This window comes from Geotrypetes seraphini, chromosome 18 (assembly GCF_902459505.1).
Source record: "Geotrypetes seraphini chromosome 18, aGeoSer1.1, whole genome shotgun sequence".
In the NCBI taxonomy this organism is placed as follows: domain Eukaryota; kingdom Metazoa; phylum Chordata; class Amphibia; order Gymnophiona; family Dermophiidae; genus Geotrypetes; species Geotrypetes seraphini.
Window position 1 is genome coordinate 29,442,074 of NC_047101.1, and position 17,958 is coordinate 29,460,031.

General features: G+C 42.5%; 1 protein-coding gene across 2 annotated transcripts in view; it reads left to right on the forward strand.

The window, feature by feature from the left end:
- RANBP17 (RAN binding protein 17) overlaps positions 1-17,958 on the forward strand; it is a 548,236-nt gene that overhangs the window by 409,098 nt on the left and 121,180 nt on the right. For both annotated transcript variants that reach the window (XM_033927588.1, XM_033927589.1), the window contains one exon: positions 2,380-2,462. In XM_033927588.1, coding sequence (XP_033783479.1) covers positions 2,380-2,462 — 83 coding nt within the window. The remainder of the gene's footprint in view (positions 1-2,379; positions 2,463-17,958) is intronic.

A 17,958-nucleotide genomic window follows, 5' to 3' on the forward strand; every position in this document is an offset into this window, starting at 1 on the left:
ACATCTGATAAAAGGTTTGGAAAACCTTTCATATGCTGAGAGATTGGAAAAACTGGGACTCTTTTCCCTGGAGAAGAGGAGACTTAGCGGGGATATGATAGAGACTTACAAGATCATGAAGAGCATAGAGAGAGTAGAAAGGGACAGATTCTTCAAACTTTCGAAAAATAAAAGAACAAGAGGGCATTCGGAAAAGCTGAAAACGAATGCTAGGAAGTTCTTCTTTACCCAACGTATGGTGGACACCTGGAATGCGCTGGGCACGATGGACCTCAGGTTTGACCCAGCGGAGGCATTGCTTATGTTCTATATCAAGACATATGATCCATCTAGTCAGAGTGCAGGAGTGGCCTAGTGGTTAGGGCTGCAGCCTCAGCACCCTGAGGTTGCAGGTTCAATCCCAGTGCTGCTCATTGTGACCCTGAGCAAGTCACTTAGCACTCCATTGCTCCATGTATATTAGTCAGATTGTGAGCCCACCAGGACAGATAGGGAGAAACACTTGAGTGCCTGAATATAAACTACTTAGGCTATAAGTAGTGTATAAATACTAAAATTTAAAAAAACATATATATATTTTGCACTCTGCACAGGTTCCTCTTCTTGGAATGGAGCATTGGAATTTAATAACCTTAAGAATGTCTTAATAAAATAAAAGTAGCTATACTGGGACAGACCGGAGGGCCATCAAGCCCAGTATCCTGTTTTCCAAAAGTGGCCAGTCCAGGTCACAAATTTGTTTATGTTTATTGATTCTTGATATACCTGCTTTATTCAGTGCATGGTCCAAGGCGGTGTACAATTACTAAAAAGGTTTTTGAAAGGAGCTCCAATTAAAGACAGGCTAGAAGTATACTCACACAAACAGAAGAAAAATAAAAATAACAACCTGGCAAGATCCCAAATGAGTGAAGCAGATTTTATGCTGCTTATCCTAAAATAGACAGTGGGATTTCCTCATATCCATCTTATTTATGGAGTTTTCTTTTAGGAAATACTCTAAACCTTTGAAACCCTGCTAAGCTAACTGCTTTTACCACATTCTCTGATGATGAATTCCAGAGTTTAATTACACTAAGTGAAGAAATATTTTTTAGGGTTTATTTGAAATTTACTACTTAATAGCAACCCTAACCCTAACCCTCTATCTAGTAGTTTTGGAAAGAGTAAATAATAATAATAGCTTTATTTGTATACCGCAATACCACAAGCAGTTCAGAGCGGTTTACAGAGGAAGAGACTATACATATACAGCAATGTTACAGAAAATATTGTCAAGTACATTGGTAACAAACTTCGATTACATTAGTAAGCCGAGAGAGGATAGGTATATCTGGAAATATGTCAAATTTACAGCTGGTAATTCAGTGATATATATAACAAGGTGGGATGGAGTCGGAGAAATTTATCAAAGAGATAGGTTTTAATTGATTTCCTGAAGAGTTGGTAGGAGGGAGCATTTGTAATGAGGGTGGTTAGACATTTATTCCATTTGCCAGCTTAGAATGATAGTGTTGTAGACAGCCCTTCAGGGAGGGGAAGGTAAATAGTTAGGCACTATGTGTGCAAGTGGTGCCTGGAAACACAAAATAACGCGACAGGTAGATTAGGGATGAACCCATTAGCGTTTTGAAGCAAAGGCAGGTGAACTTGAAGATGCAATTCACGTCTTCCCATTCCATTCCACAAAATATTTTATAAGCCTTCAATCAACTCTTCTCCAAGCTGAAGAGCCTAGCTGCTTTAGCCTTTTCTCATAGGGAAGTCATCCTATTCTGGCTCTTCCAGAGGATACCTGCAGTTAAACTTCTAGCACAGTAGTCTTGGAACATTACCAAACAGAACTCAAAACAAAGAAATAAATGAACTTGCCAAAGTTCCACCCTCAACCAGTGTAATTCCATGTTGTAGGGAACTGGAAGGGGTATTTTCAGCTCTTGCTGAGGATAATGATGTGCTTTAGAGGGGAGGGGGTACTAGTGAGCTCTCCAGCAAATGGCAGCTTGAGTAATTTGCTCCAGTGGAAAACGATTTTAAATCTCAATAAGTCATCACGTAAACTACTCAAAGTTGTTATTTATTTATTTAATTCATTTTCTATCCCATCCTCCCGAGGTTAGCATACATAATATACAATTAACAAGTTACAATGTGCCATAATTACAGTACACCTTCCACTCCCAAATTGCGACTGATTTTGATGCTAATCATCTAAACTTCCACTAAATAAACAAACAGTTTTTTCTCTTATAGCACAACTGTGTTATACCTACTAGACCTTATGAGTGGTGTACAAATATGATCAGAATTAGGTCATTCTGGAGACAGTGTTAATATTTACCGAAACGCATCCATTTCTAGTTTTGCTTTCATTTTCAGGTCACAGCGTTTGAATTTTGATGTGTCCTCTCCTAATGGCATTCTGCTTTTCCGAGAAGCCAGTAAAATGATCTGTACTTATGGTAGGTATGACTTCCTCTTCTACTACATATCACATTTAACACTTTTGTTTTCATTTGAGTGTACTGCAGAAAGCACAGCCACTAATGAGTAACTTGACCATGACAGACATAACTTAAGTAGAGTAGCAGGCCAAGGAAGCTGGGGTTCAAATCTTGCTTCTCTAGTTGACACTTCTGGTCACTTTATCTGCCATTTCCTCAAGTAGAATCTGTGACCATCTCTAGGAAAAGATGACTAAAGTCATCAGAAACAAACAAAAAAAGAGGTTAATGAATTCTGTTAGAACAAACTATTTGTACAAACTAGAGAATGACACGGTGACAATTCGTCACTGTTCCCGTCCCCGCAGATAACCGCGGGAAACCATCGTCATGTCATTCTTTAAGGAGAGAGGGAAGAATCAGAGTATGAATGGCAACAATCACTGACCCTCAAGCTTTGCGTTGAAGAATGCTGGTGTAGAAGGACTGAGGTTGAAATAGACACTAGAAAATGATATGGGATTATTTCCTGCGGTTATCCGCGGGGACGGGAACGGTGATGAATTTTGTTACCGTGTCATTCTCTAGTACAAACCCCATCCTTTTTGTGAAAAATACAAAAGTGACAAAACCTCAAATGTAACTTTTTGAGACTTCTTATAGGCCTATGACATGAAAATGGGCTATTCTCAACATTGTGGATCCACTACTTTAGTCATCTTTCCAAAGAGATGATCACATTTAGATTATCGGACTTGGACAAAGAAAAATATATGTACCTGATTGTAACTCATATTGATATTGGATTTGGAAAAAGTGAGTAATTTAATCTAAAAGTGAAACTGTAAGTCATAAAAGACAGGCTAAGTCACTTGAATCCATTTTTTTTGGCACTGCCAGTTTTCTTTTGCCAAGTAGAATCTTCATAGGTACCTTGACCATTCTAGCATAGGTCTCGGGCTTGAGTCTCCTGAGTTAGAGCACCATGTGCTACATTACAGTGGCTTCAAATATATCCAAGGACCTGTTGAGGAGAGTTCAGATGTGGAGAATCCCATCATTATTTTACAAGAGGCTCAGTAAACATAGAGCTGCTTGTAAAATAGGTGTGGGATGACATGCTGATGGCTCCCCATAAGTCCAGCAAGAGCAGCAATTTCAAACTAAACTAAAGCTTAACTTTATATACCGGGTCATCAACCTAAGGAAGCGCGATTCGGTTTACAACAATTAAATAAAGAAAGTTTACAATGATGAAATAAAAACTAAAGAAAGTAATAGCAAAAGTTTTGGAGAGATTAGTTTTCAAAATGTTTGGCAAAAAGAAAAGCTGCTTGTGAGAAAAACAAACATCTAGCGCCCCTTCCACATGCCCTAATTATAGAGCTCCATTCTCCCCATCACACTCAAAGACATGGACCCCATCAACTCCTCCCTAAGTACAGGACCCATGATCACCCCTGCCAGCCTTCTAATCCCCCTCCCCCCCCCCCCACACACACACACGGCATTCACTTCCTTCCCTAGCAACAACAAACTTCTCCCAAAACATCTGATTCCCCAAGGCACCAAGCCCCCTCCCAGATAGCAACAATGACCCCCCTCACTGAGTCCCCCCACTGGCATACACTCTCAATTCCCCATCCCCATTTTCGTCCTAATTGGGGATCCTGGTGTCTAGTGGGAGCAAGAGCAATCCCCACTTGCTCCTATTCTTACAGCCACGGTTCAAAAAAAGCTGCCTTGACCCTAGTAGTAATAAGGCTAAGGATCATAGTGGCCATTTTTTAAATACACAGTTCAAATAAATGATGTTTGAAATGTGCAGTGCTCTGTAGACAGCATCCTGCAGATCAAACTGAACAGATTAGAATCATTGCTGCTGTGCACCTGATGCCATCTTGATTACTAGATGGGGGGAAATAATTGCTTATTAATATCTATAAGCTTTTTTTGTAATATTATATTTATATGAATTACTTCCATGCATAATTGTATTTTGAAAATTTAATAAAGATTTATTAAAAAAAAAAAAAAAAAGAGAGAGAGAGATACAGCCCCAGCCACCCCATAATGATGCTTCTAATGCAAAATGCAATATGAGTCTTGAACCAGTGGGTTATTCTTCTTTATTCAGAATTGTGTAGGAGACATCTACATTTTTTTTCTCTCTCAGCTCCACCTCCTGCATCACTGGGTAATGCTCTAGTTCCTCAGTTTTTCCTTCTACAAGCGAGTTGGAAGATGTCTTTCAGATCTGCTCTGATCTTACTTTATTATTTTGGGGGTTTTGTATCCAGATTTAGAGGCTTTTGGTGCACCAAAGGTCCCCAGTGTTACTAGTGCAGCTCTACATGGGAGAAGACACAGACTCTCTTGGCAAAAGTTTGTAGCTGGGAGGGCAACCCTTTTCAAGTGCACCTACCTGCTCTCGTAGCATGGCTTGCTATCAGTTGGAACCAAAGCCTAAGTGCAGGCTGTGCAGGCCCCTTGTCAGTCCTGAAAGCTCTCTTGGGTGCCATCTATGTTCTGGGGTCTCGGGCTCTCTTAGGGTTTCCAAGTTTATTTAGTACTTGATATAATGCATTGGCAAATACATCTATGCAGTTTACATTTAAAATAGGAATTAGGATTGAAGTAAAAATGGAAAGTACAGTCCTAAAAGAGGTATATGAAATTACATTATTAATAGTAAAAGACTGGAAGCCCAAAGAAACAAGCATCTGGATTATTTTTATATGCTTGTCTGAGCCAGAGGTTTTCTCCATTCCCCAGCTGCGGTTTTCAGTTGAAGCAAGCACAGTACTACAATTATTTTCAGCAACTGTTTGTCTAGCTCAAAGTGATTTTAAAGGATGTACAAGTCTGAAAGTCGGATTTAGCTCTTAAAAGGCAGGTTGAGGTCTTTGTTTTGGGACTAAAAGCAGTGGCTATGGTTACTTTGGTTATATATGCCTACCATACCAGATTGAGTTGGACTCTGTCGGCGGAGGTTGATGCCTACCCCCAGTTGCTGCTTTTGGTGGTGAATTATGTAGCAGATGCTCTATATGATATTGTTAGGGTCTGCTTATTTTATGTCTGCCCGTCGAATGCTCTGAATCAGCAATGGGTGGGAGATTCAACTTCCAAGGTCACTTTGAGCAGGCTACATTTCTAAGGTCAAACGCTCTTTGGTAAGGGGCTGGATGACCTTATGACCAGTGTGACAGTTTGTTGCCCTAAGTCTTTGCCATATAGAAGACCATGTACCCCTGAGGGTAAGTCATGGTATCTTTCATGGTTCTAGACAGTTTCTTCAGTCCTCAGCAGGGTCCTCTGTTTATAGATTGTTGTAAGGATCTTGGCAGAGATTTGGAGGTTCCAAATGAATTCAGCCCTCTGGGTTGCACTCTGCAGCAGCCTCCAAGAAGTCACAATGACACCACACCAGCTGCCGAACCCCTGTAGATAAGAGGGAGGTTGTTGGTTTGCTGTGAGGCCTAGATGAGGATTTGCTCAAATATGGATACTGGACATAATTTAAGAGGGCTACAAGTTCGAGTTTTTTAATCCTCTGCTGGACCTCTTTCTGGACTCGCTGACCGAACAGAGCCAGAAAAGGAGGTCATGTTCTGAGCAACAATACAACAGCTGATGGATATTCAGGCTGTAGAAACCATACCTACCAAAGAATCGGGCTTGGGCAGATACTGCATATACTTTATCATGTCCAAGAAGAACTCAAATGACTGGAGACCAATCCTGGATGTGAGGTCCATCAATGCAGGACTGAAAATGCCCTGACTGGATTGAAATTGTTCATTCAGTCATAGCTGCAGTTGCTCTGGGGGAGTTTCTAGCCTCTCTAGATTAACGGAGGCTTACTTACATATTCCCATATTTCTGGATCAAAGGAAATTCTTGAGATTCTGGTAACTAACTATGCCTCGGAATTTTGCCAAGATAATGGTCGTGGCAGCAGCACACCTAAACAAGGTGGGGATTCAAATCTCTCTCAGCCCTTGATAGGCCAAGACATTTGAAGATTAATGACCCCCCCCCCTCCCCGGGTTAGTAATTCTGGTGGCTCCTGATTGACTTTGTTGGCAGTAATATGCAGATCTGGTTCGGCTGCAGAGAGACAAGAGTCTCAAACTGCAATTTCATCCAAATCTTCTCTCGTAGGTTTAGTTGCCATGGAGGATCCAGAATGCTTTGGACTTATAGCATGGCTCTTGAGTGCACTCAGAGATGCTCATAGCTACCCTCCTAAGAACATAAGAATTGCCACTGCTGAGTCAGACCAGTGGTCCATTGTGCCCAGCAGTCTGCTCCCGTGGCGGCCCATAGGTCAAAGACCAGTGCCCTGAGTCTAGCCTTACCTGCATACGTTCTGGTTCAGCAGGAACTTAACTAATTTTGTCTTGAATCCCTGGAGAGTGTTTTTCAATATAACAGCCTCCGGAAGAGCGTTCCAGTTTTCTACCACTCTCTGGGTGAAGAAGAACTTCCTTACGTTTGTATGGAATCTATCCTTTTTTAACTTTAGAGAGTGCCCTCTCGTTCTCTCCACCTTGGAGAGGGTGAACAATCATTATCTTGAATGTTTCAATCATGTCCCCTCTCAGTCTCCTCTTTTTAAGGGAGAAGAGGCCCAGTCTCTCTAACCTTTCACTATATGCAACTCCTCCAGCCCCTTAACCATTTTGATCACTCTTCACTGGATCCTTTCGAGTAGTACCGTGTCATTCTACATGTGCAACCAGTGCTGAACGCAGTACTCCAGGTGAGGACGTACCATGGTCTGGTACAGCGGCATGATAAACCTCTCCGATCTGTTCGTGATCCCATTCTTAATCATTCCCAGCATTCTGTTTACCCTTTTTGCTGCCGCCGCACATTGCGCGGACGGCTTCATTGACTTGTCAACCAGTACTCCCAAGTCTCTTTCCTGGGGGGGTCTCTCCAAGTACTGCACCGGACAGCTTGTATTCATGTATAAGATTTTTGTTACTGAAATGCATCACCTTACCACATTAAACCTCATTTGCCAAGTTGCGGCCCATTTCTCGAGTGTGTTTATATCACGTTGCAGGTCTTCATAATCCTCCCACGTCTTCACTACTCTGAATAACTTTGTATCGTCTGCAAATTTAATCACTTCACTTGTCGTATCAATTTCCAAGTCGTTTATAAATATGTTGAAGAGCACGGGTCCGAGCACCGAACCCTGCGATACTCCACTCGTGACGCTTTTCCAGTCCGAGTATTGTCCATTTACCCCCACTGTCTGTTTCCTATCCGCCAGCCAGTTTTTAATCCATGTGAGTATTTCACCCTTGATTCCGTGGCTCACAATTTTTCGTAGTCATTCATGCGGAACCTTGTCGAACGCCTTCTGAAAATCCAGATATACAATGTCGACTGGGTCACCCTTGTCTATTTGCCTGTTTACTCCCTCGAAGAAATGCAGCAAGTTTGTCAAGCAAGATCTTCCCTTGATCAAGTTTCAAGTTTATTATATTTTTATATACCGCTTATTTTAATTCTAAGCAGTTTATATAAAAACTAGTATTTTAGCCCGTTACTTTAACGGGTGCTAGAATATATGTCTGTCTGTCTTTATTTCCGTCTCTCTCTCTGTCTCGCTATCTTTCTTTCTGTCTGTCTCTCTCCCTGGCCCCCTTTGTCTGTCTGTCTTTCTGTGTCTCTCCCTGTCCCTGTGTCTTTCTTCTTTTCTTTCTGTCTCCCTTCCTCCCGCTGGTGCTAGAATACATGTCTGTCTTTCTTTCTGTTTCTCTCCCTACCCCTGTCTTTTTCTTTCTGTCTCTCTTCCTCCTGCTGTCTTTCTTTCTGTCTCTCTCCCTCCCTGGCCCCCTTTGTCTGTCTGTCTTTCTGTCTCTCTCCCTGCCCCTGTGTCTTTCTTCCTATCTCCTTCCCTACTTCCCTGTGCAGCAGCCGCAGCATTCTCTCTCCCTCCATTTCCCTATGCATCATCATTTTTTCCCAGAGTCTAGCTTCTCCTGCCCCTCCTACATTCAGTACTTTAAACTTCGGCCCGGCCTGTAGGTCATGGGTTTCTCGGGCTGACCGCCACCTGCTACTGGTGGCTCCGTGCTCAGCCGCCACAGCCTGCAGCCCGGCCTGCAGCCGCCGACAGCCACTGCGGTCTGCAGCTGCCGACAGCCACCGCAGCCGACATCCGCCTCAGGGGGAAAGAGAAAGAGAGAGAGATTTGTGCGCATGCGAACTCCTACCTGCGGTGCCCTACAGCTCACAGAAAACGGGAGCACACAGGTGGGAGTGCGCATGCGTGCCTTAGGGTTTTATTATATTAGATTTTACAAAAATATAAAATTAGGGGAGACTTACATGAATTATTGAAACCATTAACAGACACCACTGGACACAAAAAGGAAAACGGTAAAAGGATACATTACATTAAAATAAAAAGGACATGAGAAAGGAACAAACCAGGAGGGTGGGAAAGAGAGAAGAGGAAAGAAAAAAAAAGAAAGAAGCCTGAAGAAATAATTCTAGGGTTAATATGTGTGATTAGGTTTCAAAAGCATCTTTGAACAAGAAACCAGTGACTTTTGCAGCCTATGCCAAAGCTTGGAAAATGTTTTAGTGCTGGTGTGAAGCAGAATGTGGAGCCCTTTAGGATTCCAATGTAAGTGGTCCTGATGTTTCTTCATGACGACATTGAGAAAGGTCTGGCGGTTAGTTTCCTCAAAGTGCAGGTGGCAGGTTTCTCGTGCTTTAGGGCTCCAGTGGAGAAAGTTTCTTTGGCTACTCATCCTGATATAACCAGATTTTTGAAGGGTACTTTGCAGCCACATCCCCTTGTGAGACAGCAGTTTCCCACTTTGATTCTTAACATTGTTTTGCATGTTCTCAGTAAGGCCCTGTATGATCCCTTATAAGAGGTGTCACTGATAGATCTTGCCATTAAGATAGTTTTCCTAGTAGCTATCACCTCAGTGGAAGGGTCCTGGAGCTACAGCCTTTCCTCAAATTTATTGAGACTGGGATTTCATCCACAGTACCTTCCTTTCTGTCAAAGGTGGTTTCAATCTTCCACATAAATCAGGAAGTCCGACTACCTGCGTTCCATACCACGTGTATGAAGGGAAAGGACAACATTTTGACATTACTGAATATCAAGAGAGTCCTCTTTGTGTTATTTCGAGGTGACAATAACTTTTGTCATCTCGAAATAAGTCCTTTTGTCTGTCTCGAAATAAGTCCTAGCCTCCTGGGGATACCGGCTTCTAAGGCTCCCATTTCAAGATGGATTCATTTAGCTATTTCTTCAGTGTATATCAGGGGTGGTAAATGACCACCGATTTCTTTGAGCGCACACTCTACAAGGAGTATGGCTTCCTCATGGTCGGAGTCCCATGTAGTATCGCCCGAAGAGATTTATAGAGTGGCTATGTCGTCCACCCTACATACTTTCATGAAATCTACAAGGTGGATATGGCGGCATAAATGGACATCCCTTTTGGTTCCTTGGTGCTGGCAGCAAACATATCTGTCTCACCCTAGACTTATAGGACTGCTTTGGTACTCCCACTAATTCAAACCTCATATGCCTTTTGCTCTAGAAGGGAAGATTAGGTTCTTACCTTGATAATCTTCTTTCTAATAGAAAGAAATATGAGACTTGAAGGCCCACCCTGTTAGATTTCATTTTGCCTGCTTACTGTCTCAGATAGGTATGTATTTCCAGTTATTTTCTTTTCTCCTGACAGACAGGCCAGAAGAGTGATGAGTTAACTCTCTATTGCAAAAAGATAAGTGAGAGACTGAGTGGCAAAAGTGTTAGTGCTGGTTGCACTCAGGTAGGTGGTTTGTTTGTTTCCACCTTGTTTTAAGTTATGTTCCTATTGGCATTGATTGGTTATATTTTAATCGTTGCAGAGCAGAGAACAATTGGCTTGGTTGGGGAATTTCCCCATATCCTGCCTTTTTATTTCTCCTCTTATAGTGATTGCCATCTGCACTGGTAGAAACTGATTTGCTAGAGCACTGTCAAGTGATGCCAGAGCCGAGAGAGAAAAAAATGTAGATGTTTTCTACACCAGTGTTTTTCAACCTTTTTACACCTATGGACTGGCAGAAATAAAATAATTATTCTGTGGACCGGCATCGTTCCATGGACCGGCGGTTGAAGAACACTGGGCTAAGTCGTGGGTCATTTTATGCTGCCCCCGGTGTTATCTTCAGACCGGCTCCCTCTTCCTCACTGATGCAGTGCACAAAGCTGCGGGCAGCAGCTCTTTGCGCGTCCCGTACCTCATCTGGAAGCCTTCCCTCTGACATTGCAATGTCAGAGAGAAGGCTTCCGGTTCAGGCGCAGGACGCACGTAGGAGCCACTGCCTGTGGCTTTGTGCACTGAATCAGTGAGGAAGAGGGAGCTGGTTCGAAGATAACGCCGCATTGATTGCACCATGGACCGGCGGTTCAAGAACACTGTTCTACACAACTCATGACTAGAGGAGAATAACCCACTATTTCTAGACATATGCCTTTAATCTTCCCCTATGTTAGCCAATTGAAGCTGGAGTAACTGAAGGACAGAAAGAAACTGACTTGCCTGAAATTATAGATTATAAGTGGCAGAATAAAAATTAGAAATGTTTCACTTCCTAGGATATATGTTATAGTTTAATGTTAAGTTTAGATTTTGAAGGCTCAAGCTTAGTCTGAAACCCAGAATTACAAATTCCATTTTTCCTATATGTGCTTAGCTTATAAGGCATGTGTTTAAGGAGCTCTGGATTGTGATCATTCTTAAATCTGTTCGATTGTATTTACTGAAGTACTGACGGGGGTGGCTTGGATAGGCTTGATATATATTTTAATTAAGGGAATGTAGTACAGTTCTACTTTGAGTCCCCTGTGCCTAATGTACAGTAGATGATACAGTCTTGCGTACAGAGGAGATTAGATAGCACTTTACATTCTGTCATTGGTGTTGGGATATAGCAAGAGTAGCAATTAATGTAATTCTACTGCCTTTAAAGCTACAGAACTGCCTAAAACCCTGGTAACATTTTTTATGTCTCATAGTGCCTTTTTGCTCAGTTTTATCCACTAGACACCTTTCTCGTCACCAGAAATTATTAGGTTTATTAGAGGTTCACATGTATTTAGGCAATAGTTGTGTCATGTAGGGCCTCCTCAGTTTTATCATAACTGTCTGCCCCCTATGAGGTTACCTTTCACATGTCTTCCTTTTATTTATACTTTGGTCCCTGATGACAATAAAAACCCTGATTTACTTTGATACATGAAGTTGGAGAAGCTTTCAAGATCTTACAACAGCAGTTTTTATCTTTAGAATAACCTCATGGAAAATACTGTATATAGATTGCTTCTATGTTTCTTACCTACTGACAGTTATTTTACAGACAGTTGCTTTAAATTTTTCTGATTTATTGAAAAAACTGCCATTTGTTCAGCTGTAACCATATGGATTGTAGAAGCCAACAAAGCCACATTTATTATTTCTATGACATTTCAGCTGAGAAATCATATGACAGAGAGCTTATTTGTTTACCTGAATGTCTGGTGGTATACAGTGTGACATACAGTAGTTTAAGTCCACTGTTTAGGGCAGCAGTGGAAAAGTCAAAGTATATTCGCATGGAAGACAGGAAAATAAAAGCTCTACTCAGTCAGTGAACTTTCACTCAAATGGGCCAACACTGGAACACAAAGCAGCTGTCACCATAATGTTCAAAATTGATCTTGATTGCAAGGTTTGTTTTTCTGGTCAAAGTTGCCCTCCCACATAAGAACATAAAAATTGCCGCTGCTGGGTCAGACCAGTAGTCCATTGTGCCCAGTAGTCCGCTCACGCGGCGGCCCTTAGGTCAAAGTCCAGTGCCCTATTTGAGTCTAGCCTTACTTGCATATGTTCTGTTCCAGTAGGAACTTACCCAACCTTGTCTTGAATCCCTGAAGGGTGTTTTCCCCTATAACATTCTCCGGAAGAGCATTCCAGATTTCTACCACTCAGGAATGATGTCTATAAGGCATAGTAAAATGTTTTTTGTTTTGTTTTTTAACCTGTACCTCTGCAGGTGATTTAGAACAGTAGTATTGTGTACAGTCAGGGCTCCCAATTAGCTTTGATTATTTTTCACCATGAATTCATGATAATATATCCCAATCACTGATATTGCTGTAGCCAGTGTCTGTTACTTCTCCTACCAACCTAGTATACAATGCCAGAAGAAGGAGCTCAAAGAAGGTGAGGGAGGGAAGAAGTGTTGGCAAAAGATAGATAGAAAGATGAAGAGAGAGGAAGAATGAATAAAGATGAGAAAAGGGCAGGCGATCCTAAGAGAAGGAGGATACAGGAAAGATGTCAGAAAATGAGATCAGAAGAGCAGCCTTGGGGGTTAGGTTCACTATTTCAAGCTTGAGACACAGGAAAAGTACAGGCAGGTAGTAGCAGAAGAGGTTGGGGAGAGAAGGGGTAAAATGGAATAAAGTACGAGGGGGTGCTGAAAAGTTCTCAGCATAAATTCTGAGTATTATTTTGCCACTGTAGCTGAAAAGAGTGTTATTTTATTTTGCAAATTGCCAGTTTGCAAAATAGTAATGCACCCTGAGGTTGTGGGTTTAAACCCCGTGCGGTTCCTTGTGACCCTGGGCAAGTCACTAAATCCTCCACTGCCCCAGGTACATTAGATAGACTGTGAACCTGCTGGGACAGACAGGGAAAATGCTTGAGTATCTGACTGCAAACCACTTAATACATCTTGTCCAAGCGGTATATCATTTCCCAATCCCTTCCTTCCTGTGTTTTGACATTGATTTAACCATGTCAGTGAAAAGTGTGAAATTTTCAAGTGTGGCACTCCGAGCCACCATGAAGTTCCTATTCATTTAGAAGAAAACTCCAAAGGAAATCCATGAATGTATGATGCAGACATTGAGTGACAAATGCCCTTTCATCGTCATCAACAGCAGATGAATCCAGAGACTAGAGGGATTAGGTCCATCAACCACAGGTGGTGATAGAGAGCACTGAGTTGTCCTCAGATATATTTTGGATGCGCAGCCTCCTGGCCAACCAGTATACAGTACTCTATCTCCAGCAGGCTGCATGGATGTGTTCCTTACAGCTCCTGGCTTCAGTTCCAGGCCTGGATGTTTGGAAGGAGGGGTGTTGTGGCTGAACGGTGCCAAGTTTGGAGGTACACCTGGACCCTCCCAGTGTCCCTACCTCACCTTCTTCAAAGGTAACACCTGGGCCCCCCCCCCCCAGGTCCCTTAACCCTATTGTACGTAGTGCCTTCTGGACTATAGGGGTACCTCACAGCTCCTGGATGCTACAGTGGATTTCGAGCCAGGCTTGGTAGCTACCGGCTTCAGTTTCCTGGATCAGAAAAAAGAGATATTCCTGAGGCTAGGGCCTCAGTGGAGAAATGTTCCTGCGGCTTGGGCCTCAGTGAAGAAATGTTCCTGCGGCTTGGGCCTCAGTTGAGCTGCGAGATGTTGGCTATACGATGCCAACATTGGGGAGCAACACCTGGGCTCTCCCAGATCCCTTCCCCTTCCTCCTCCCTGAAGAACCGTTAGTGACACGGGAGGGGGTTAGCAAGGCTGCCTACTGCTCCCTGCGCTGGTCCGGGTGAGTATGGTGTCATGGTGACTGTGCTTTGCCGGAGACCACTGGTTGCAGCGAGGTTGGGCAGCAGTGGTAGGAGGCCCTGAGGGCGGTCAGCCGAGGCCCTTCCCTCCCGCTGCGGCTCAGATGAGGGGGGTTTGTCGCAGCTGCTGCTACCGCCACCATCAATCTTTCTCCTCTTGGAGGAAGGACACCGTCTCAGGCAGTGCTGCCTTTTCCTGCCGGCCCCATTTTGCTTACGGCCTATTGTGCCTTGTTTAGTCTGGGCTGGCTGACAGCTGTGGCTAGGCTAGTTGCGGACTAGTTTACAGCTTTTTCTCTCTTGGTCAAAGTTTATTCTTTCCACTCCTTCTTGGTTCCTACATATGGAAGAGTGGACTAGAAGTTGGATCAGCTGCCTCAGATCTTGCGGTTGCCATGGTATCTCCTTGGGACTCAGGGGAAGATGCTTGTTACTTCGTGGCATTCTTCTTGACTTTGGTCAGCAGTTTGCCTCCTGTTGGAGCTTTGTGCTTTAAGAGGGCTGCAGTTAGAGGGAGAGTCTTGTCATGTTTCCAGGCTTGATGCCCTAGAACCTTGCGAGGGGAGAGGGTCTGGTCTGTGGCGGTGCTCATGGGTTTTGCCATCAGCTAAGGACCATTGTCAGACATGATGGTTTCATTCCACAGGAGGTTATTTGGCGCCTGGTAGTCAAGTTAGGAGGCTGCTTTGCACTCATTCTATTCATGGAGGGGCACTGTAGCTGTGAATTCCGCAGCGTGGTGCTCTCAGGCGAGGATTGTTCCTGCTTACATGTGCTATGGGGTTTAGCCTCTGTATGATCATGGGATACATACTCTCTGGAATTCGTATCTCCTTGGACATGTGCTGCAGGGCAGGATTTGGGGATGGGAGATTTCAAGTTCACTTGTTTATTTCCCTCCCTACAGTTGGACTGCTTTGGTACATCCCACTAGTCTCTGGATTCATCTGCTGTTGATGACAAAGAAGGTGGAATTATGTCCTTACCTGATAATTTTCTTTCCTTTAGTCACAGCAGATAAACCCAGAGCCCCACCCTGTTGCGAGGTTTGTTGCTCTCAGGCGCAATTTGGGTATGCTTTTCGGGTGAAATTGCATTCTCTATTTGATAGCATCAGTGGTTCGAGTAGCACACGTAAGGGAAAGTTTCATATGTTTCATGTCTTTTATGTGCTTTATTTCAACTGCTTTGAGAAGACCTATACTGGTTGGCCAGGAGGCTGTGCATCCAAGATATACCTGAGGTCAGCTCGGTGCTCTATCTCCACCTGCTGGTTGATGGACGTAATCTCATTAGTCTCTGGATTCATCTGTGACTAAAGGAAAGAAAATTATCAAGTAAGGATGTAATTTTACCTTATACTCCACAGTGAAGGAGTGATGTGCAAACTTTCAGCATGGAGATTTTGAGACTGAAGATGCAGCAAGGTCTGGGAGGCCTCGAACGGTGTTAACTCCTGAAATTATTGACCATGTCCATGACCTGATTTTGTCAGGTTGGCGAATTTCAGCTAAAACAATTGCTGAGACACTATAGATATCCAAGGAAAGTGATGGATGTATTATTCACGAGCTGTCAGCCAAGTGGGTACCCAAATATTTGAATGCTGATGAGAAATGAGGTCGAGTGGGCACATCCATGTTGATTTTACAGCATTTTCAGCAAACTGGTGCTACGTTTTGGAATGACTAGTTACTGTTGATGAAATATGGTTACACCACTATGATCCTGAGACAAAACAATATTCCATGCAAGACAGTTCGCCATGGAAATTCAAGACCCAAAAGTCAGCAGGAAAGTTCATAGTCAAAGTGTTTTGGGATCAGGAAGGTGTTGTAATGACTGACTATCTTCCAAGGGGCCAAACAGTTAGCGCAGGAAATTACTGTAACTTGCTGTGCCGATTAAAGAAGTTGATGTTCTCTAGCAAACCACTGTTTGAAAGAGACCATGGATGAACTTTTGCAAGATAAATGCTCTTTTTTGCCTGCCTTATTAACAGCAGCAGACTATTATTATTTCATAGGGAGCACATTTTAGTTTTATTTTTACTTCATCTTCATTGTGCACTAATTTGATTTAAATTTGTACACACTGTGTATCCTATGATGGTGTGCGTGATAGGGCACAATCAAGCCCTCTGAAAAGTGAGAGCATTTATAAGCATAGAGCTTCAACCTTTTGGTTGGTATGCCTTCATAGTTTATGACTACAAACTCATTTCACAAGGAGCACACCCAATAACCATGAACACTAGCACTATCAATTCAAATAAATATTATGTTTATATGTGTACACATATAAACATAATATTTATTTGAATTGATAGTGCTAGTGTTCATGGTTATTGGGTGTGCTCCTTGTGAAATGAGTATTGTCTACTGATTAAGAAGAATTTTCTAATCTAGTATACCGATTAAAGGAGCCATTGAAAGAGAACAAAAAAAGAGGGAAGCTGCGGAAAGGAGTTCTCATTTTGCAAGACAATGCACCTGCTCACAAGGCAGGCAAAGCGATAGATATTTTGACACAGTTGGAGTTTTATTGCATAGATAGACCATCTACCCTACTCGCCTACGCTCCATCTATTTTCTGTTTCCAAACCTTAAAAAGAGTTTGAAAGGGCAATAATTTTCAAATGATTCGGAGGTGATTGCAGCAGTGGAGCAGTATTTCAGTGACCAGACAGGGTATTTTTTGGAAGGGTTATAGAAACTTCAGACACAATGTGCCAAGTGTGTTTAACTTAGGGGTGAATATGTAGAGTAACTTGTAAGTTTCAGGGCTCCATATCATTCCCTTCTTGGTTGGGCTGAGAAATTTTCAGCACCCTCTAGGAAGAATAAAGACACTTGAGAGCAGAAGAACCACATCTAGGTTTTGGAGGTCAAGATAGCTTATAGAAAAAAAATGAGAGAAGAAGTAAGAAAAGAATAAAATGGATGGAGAAATAACTGAAATTGAGGCAATAAAATAAGAAAAAAAAATCATTTTTCTTAATTTTTGCCTCTATTTAAGTTGTTATATGAATGTTTGTAATACAAGGTAATTTATTTTATTACGTTGAATTACATTTCTCTAAGGACAAGAAAGTTACATAGTCCTAATGTATGGGGATAACTTCATCAATATGGTGAAAGGTTCTATTGTACATCTTCCTGGACGAGCCTCTATCTCTTTAAGAACTTTGACAACTTGTGAAACAAAAGGGGTGTTTTATGAACACGCCGGAAATGAAGAATAAGTTAGAATCTATATGGGTGAAAATTCAGAGAACAAATGGAACGGAAATAAAGATCAGCATCTACTACTGTCCCCCTGGGCAGTCTGAAGAAACTGATGAAGAAATGACGGCTGAGATTAAACACAACTGCAAGGGAGGAAATGCAGTTATCATGGGTGGCTTCAATTACCCAGGGATAGACTGGAACCTAGGCACCTCCGGCTGCGGTAGGGAAACCAAGTTCCTGGATGCAGTGGGCGATTGCTTCCTGGAACAACTTGTCAAGGATAACACAAGAGGAAATGCAATTCTAGACTTAATTCTAAATGGATTACGAGGACCGGCATGAGATGTGTAGAAGTAGAAGGGACTCTGGGAAACAGTGATCATAATATGATCTGCTTCAACCTGCTCTTGGGGGCGAAACAACGATCCAGAATGATGGCCATGGCGCTGAACTTCCAAAAAGGGAATTACGAAGGGATGAGACTCATGGTATGGAAGAAGATTAAGAAGAGGATAAGTGCTGTAAAAACGATAGAGCAAGTGTGGTCCCTTTTTAAGGACACAGTCACTGAGGCGCAAAATCTATATATACCGCATATCAACAAGGGATCCAAGAGGAAAAAGAACAAG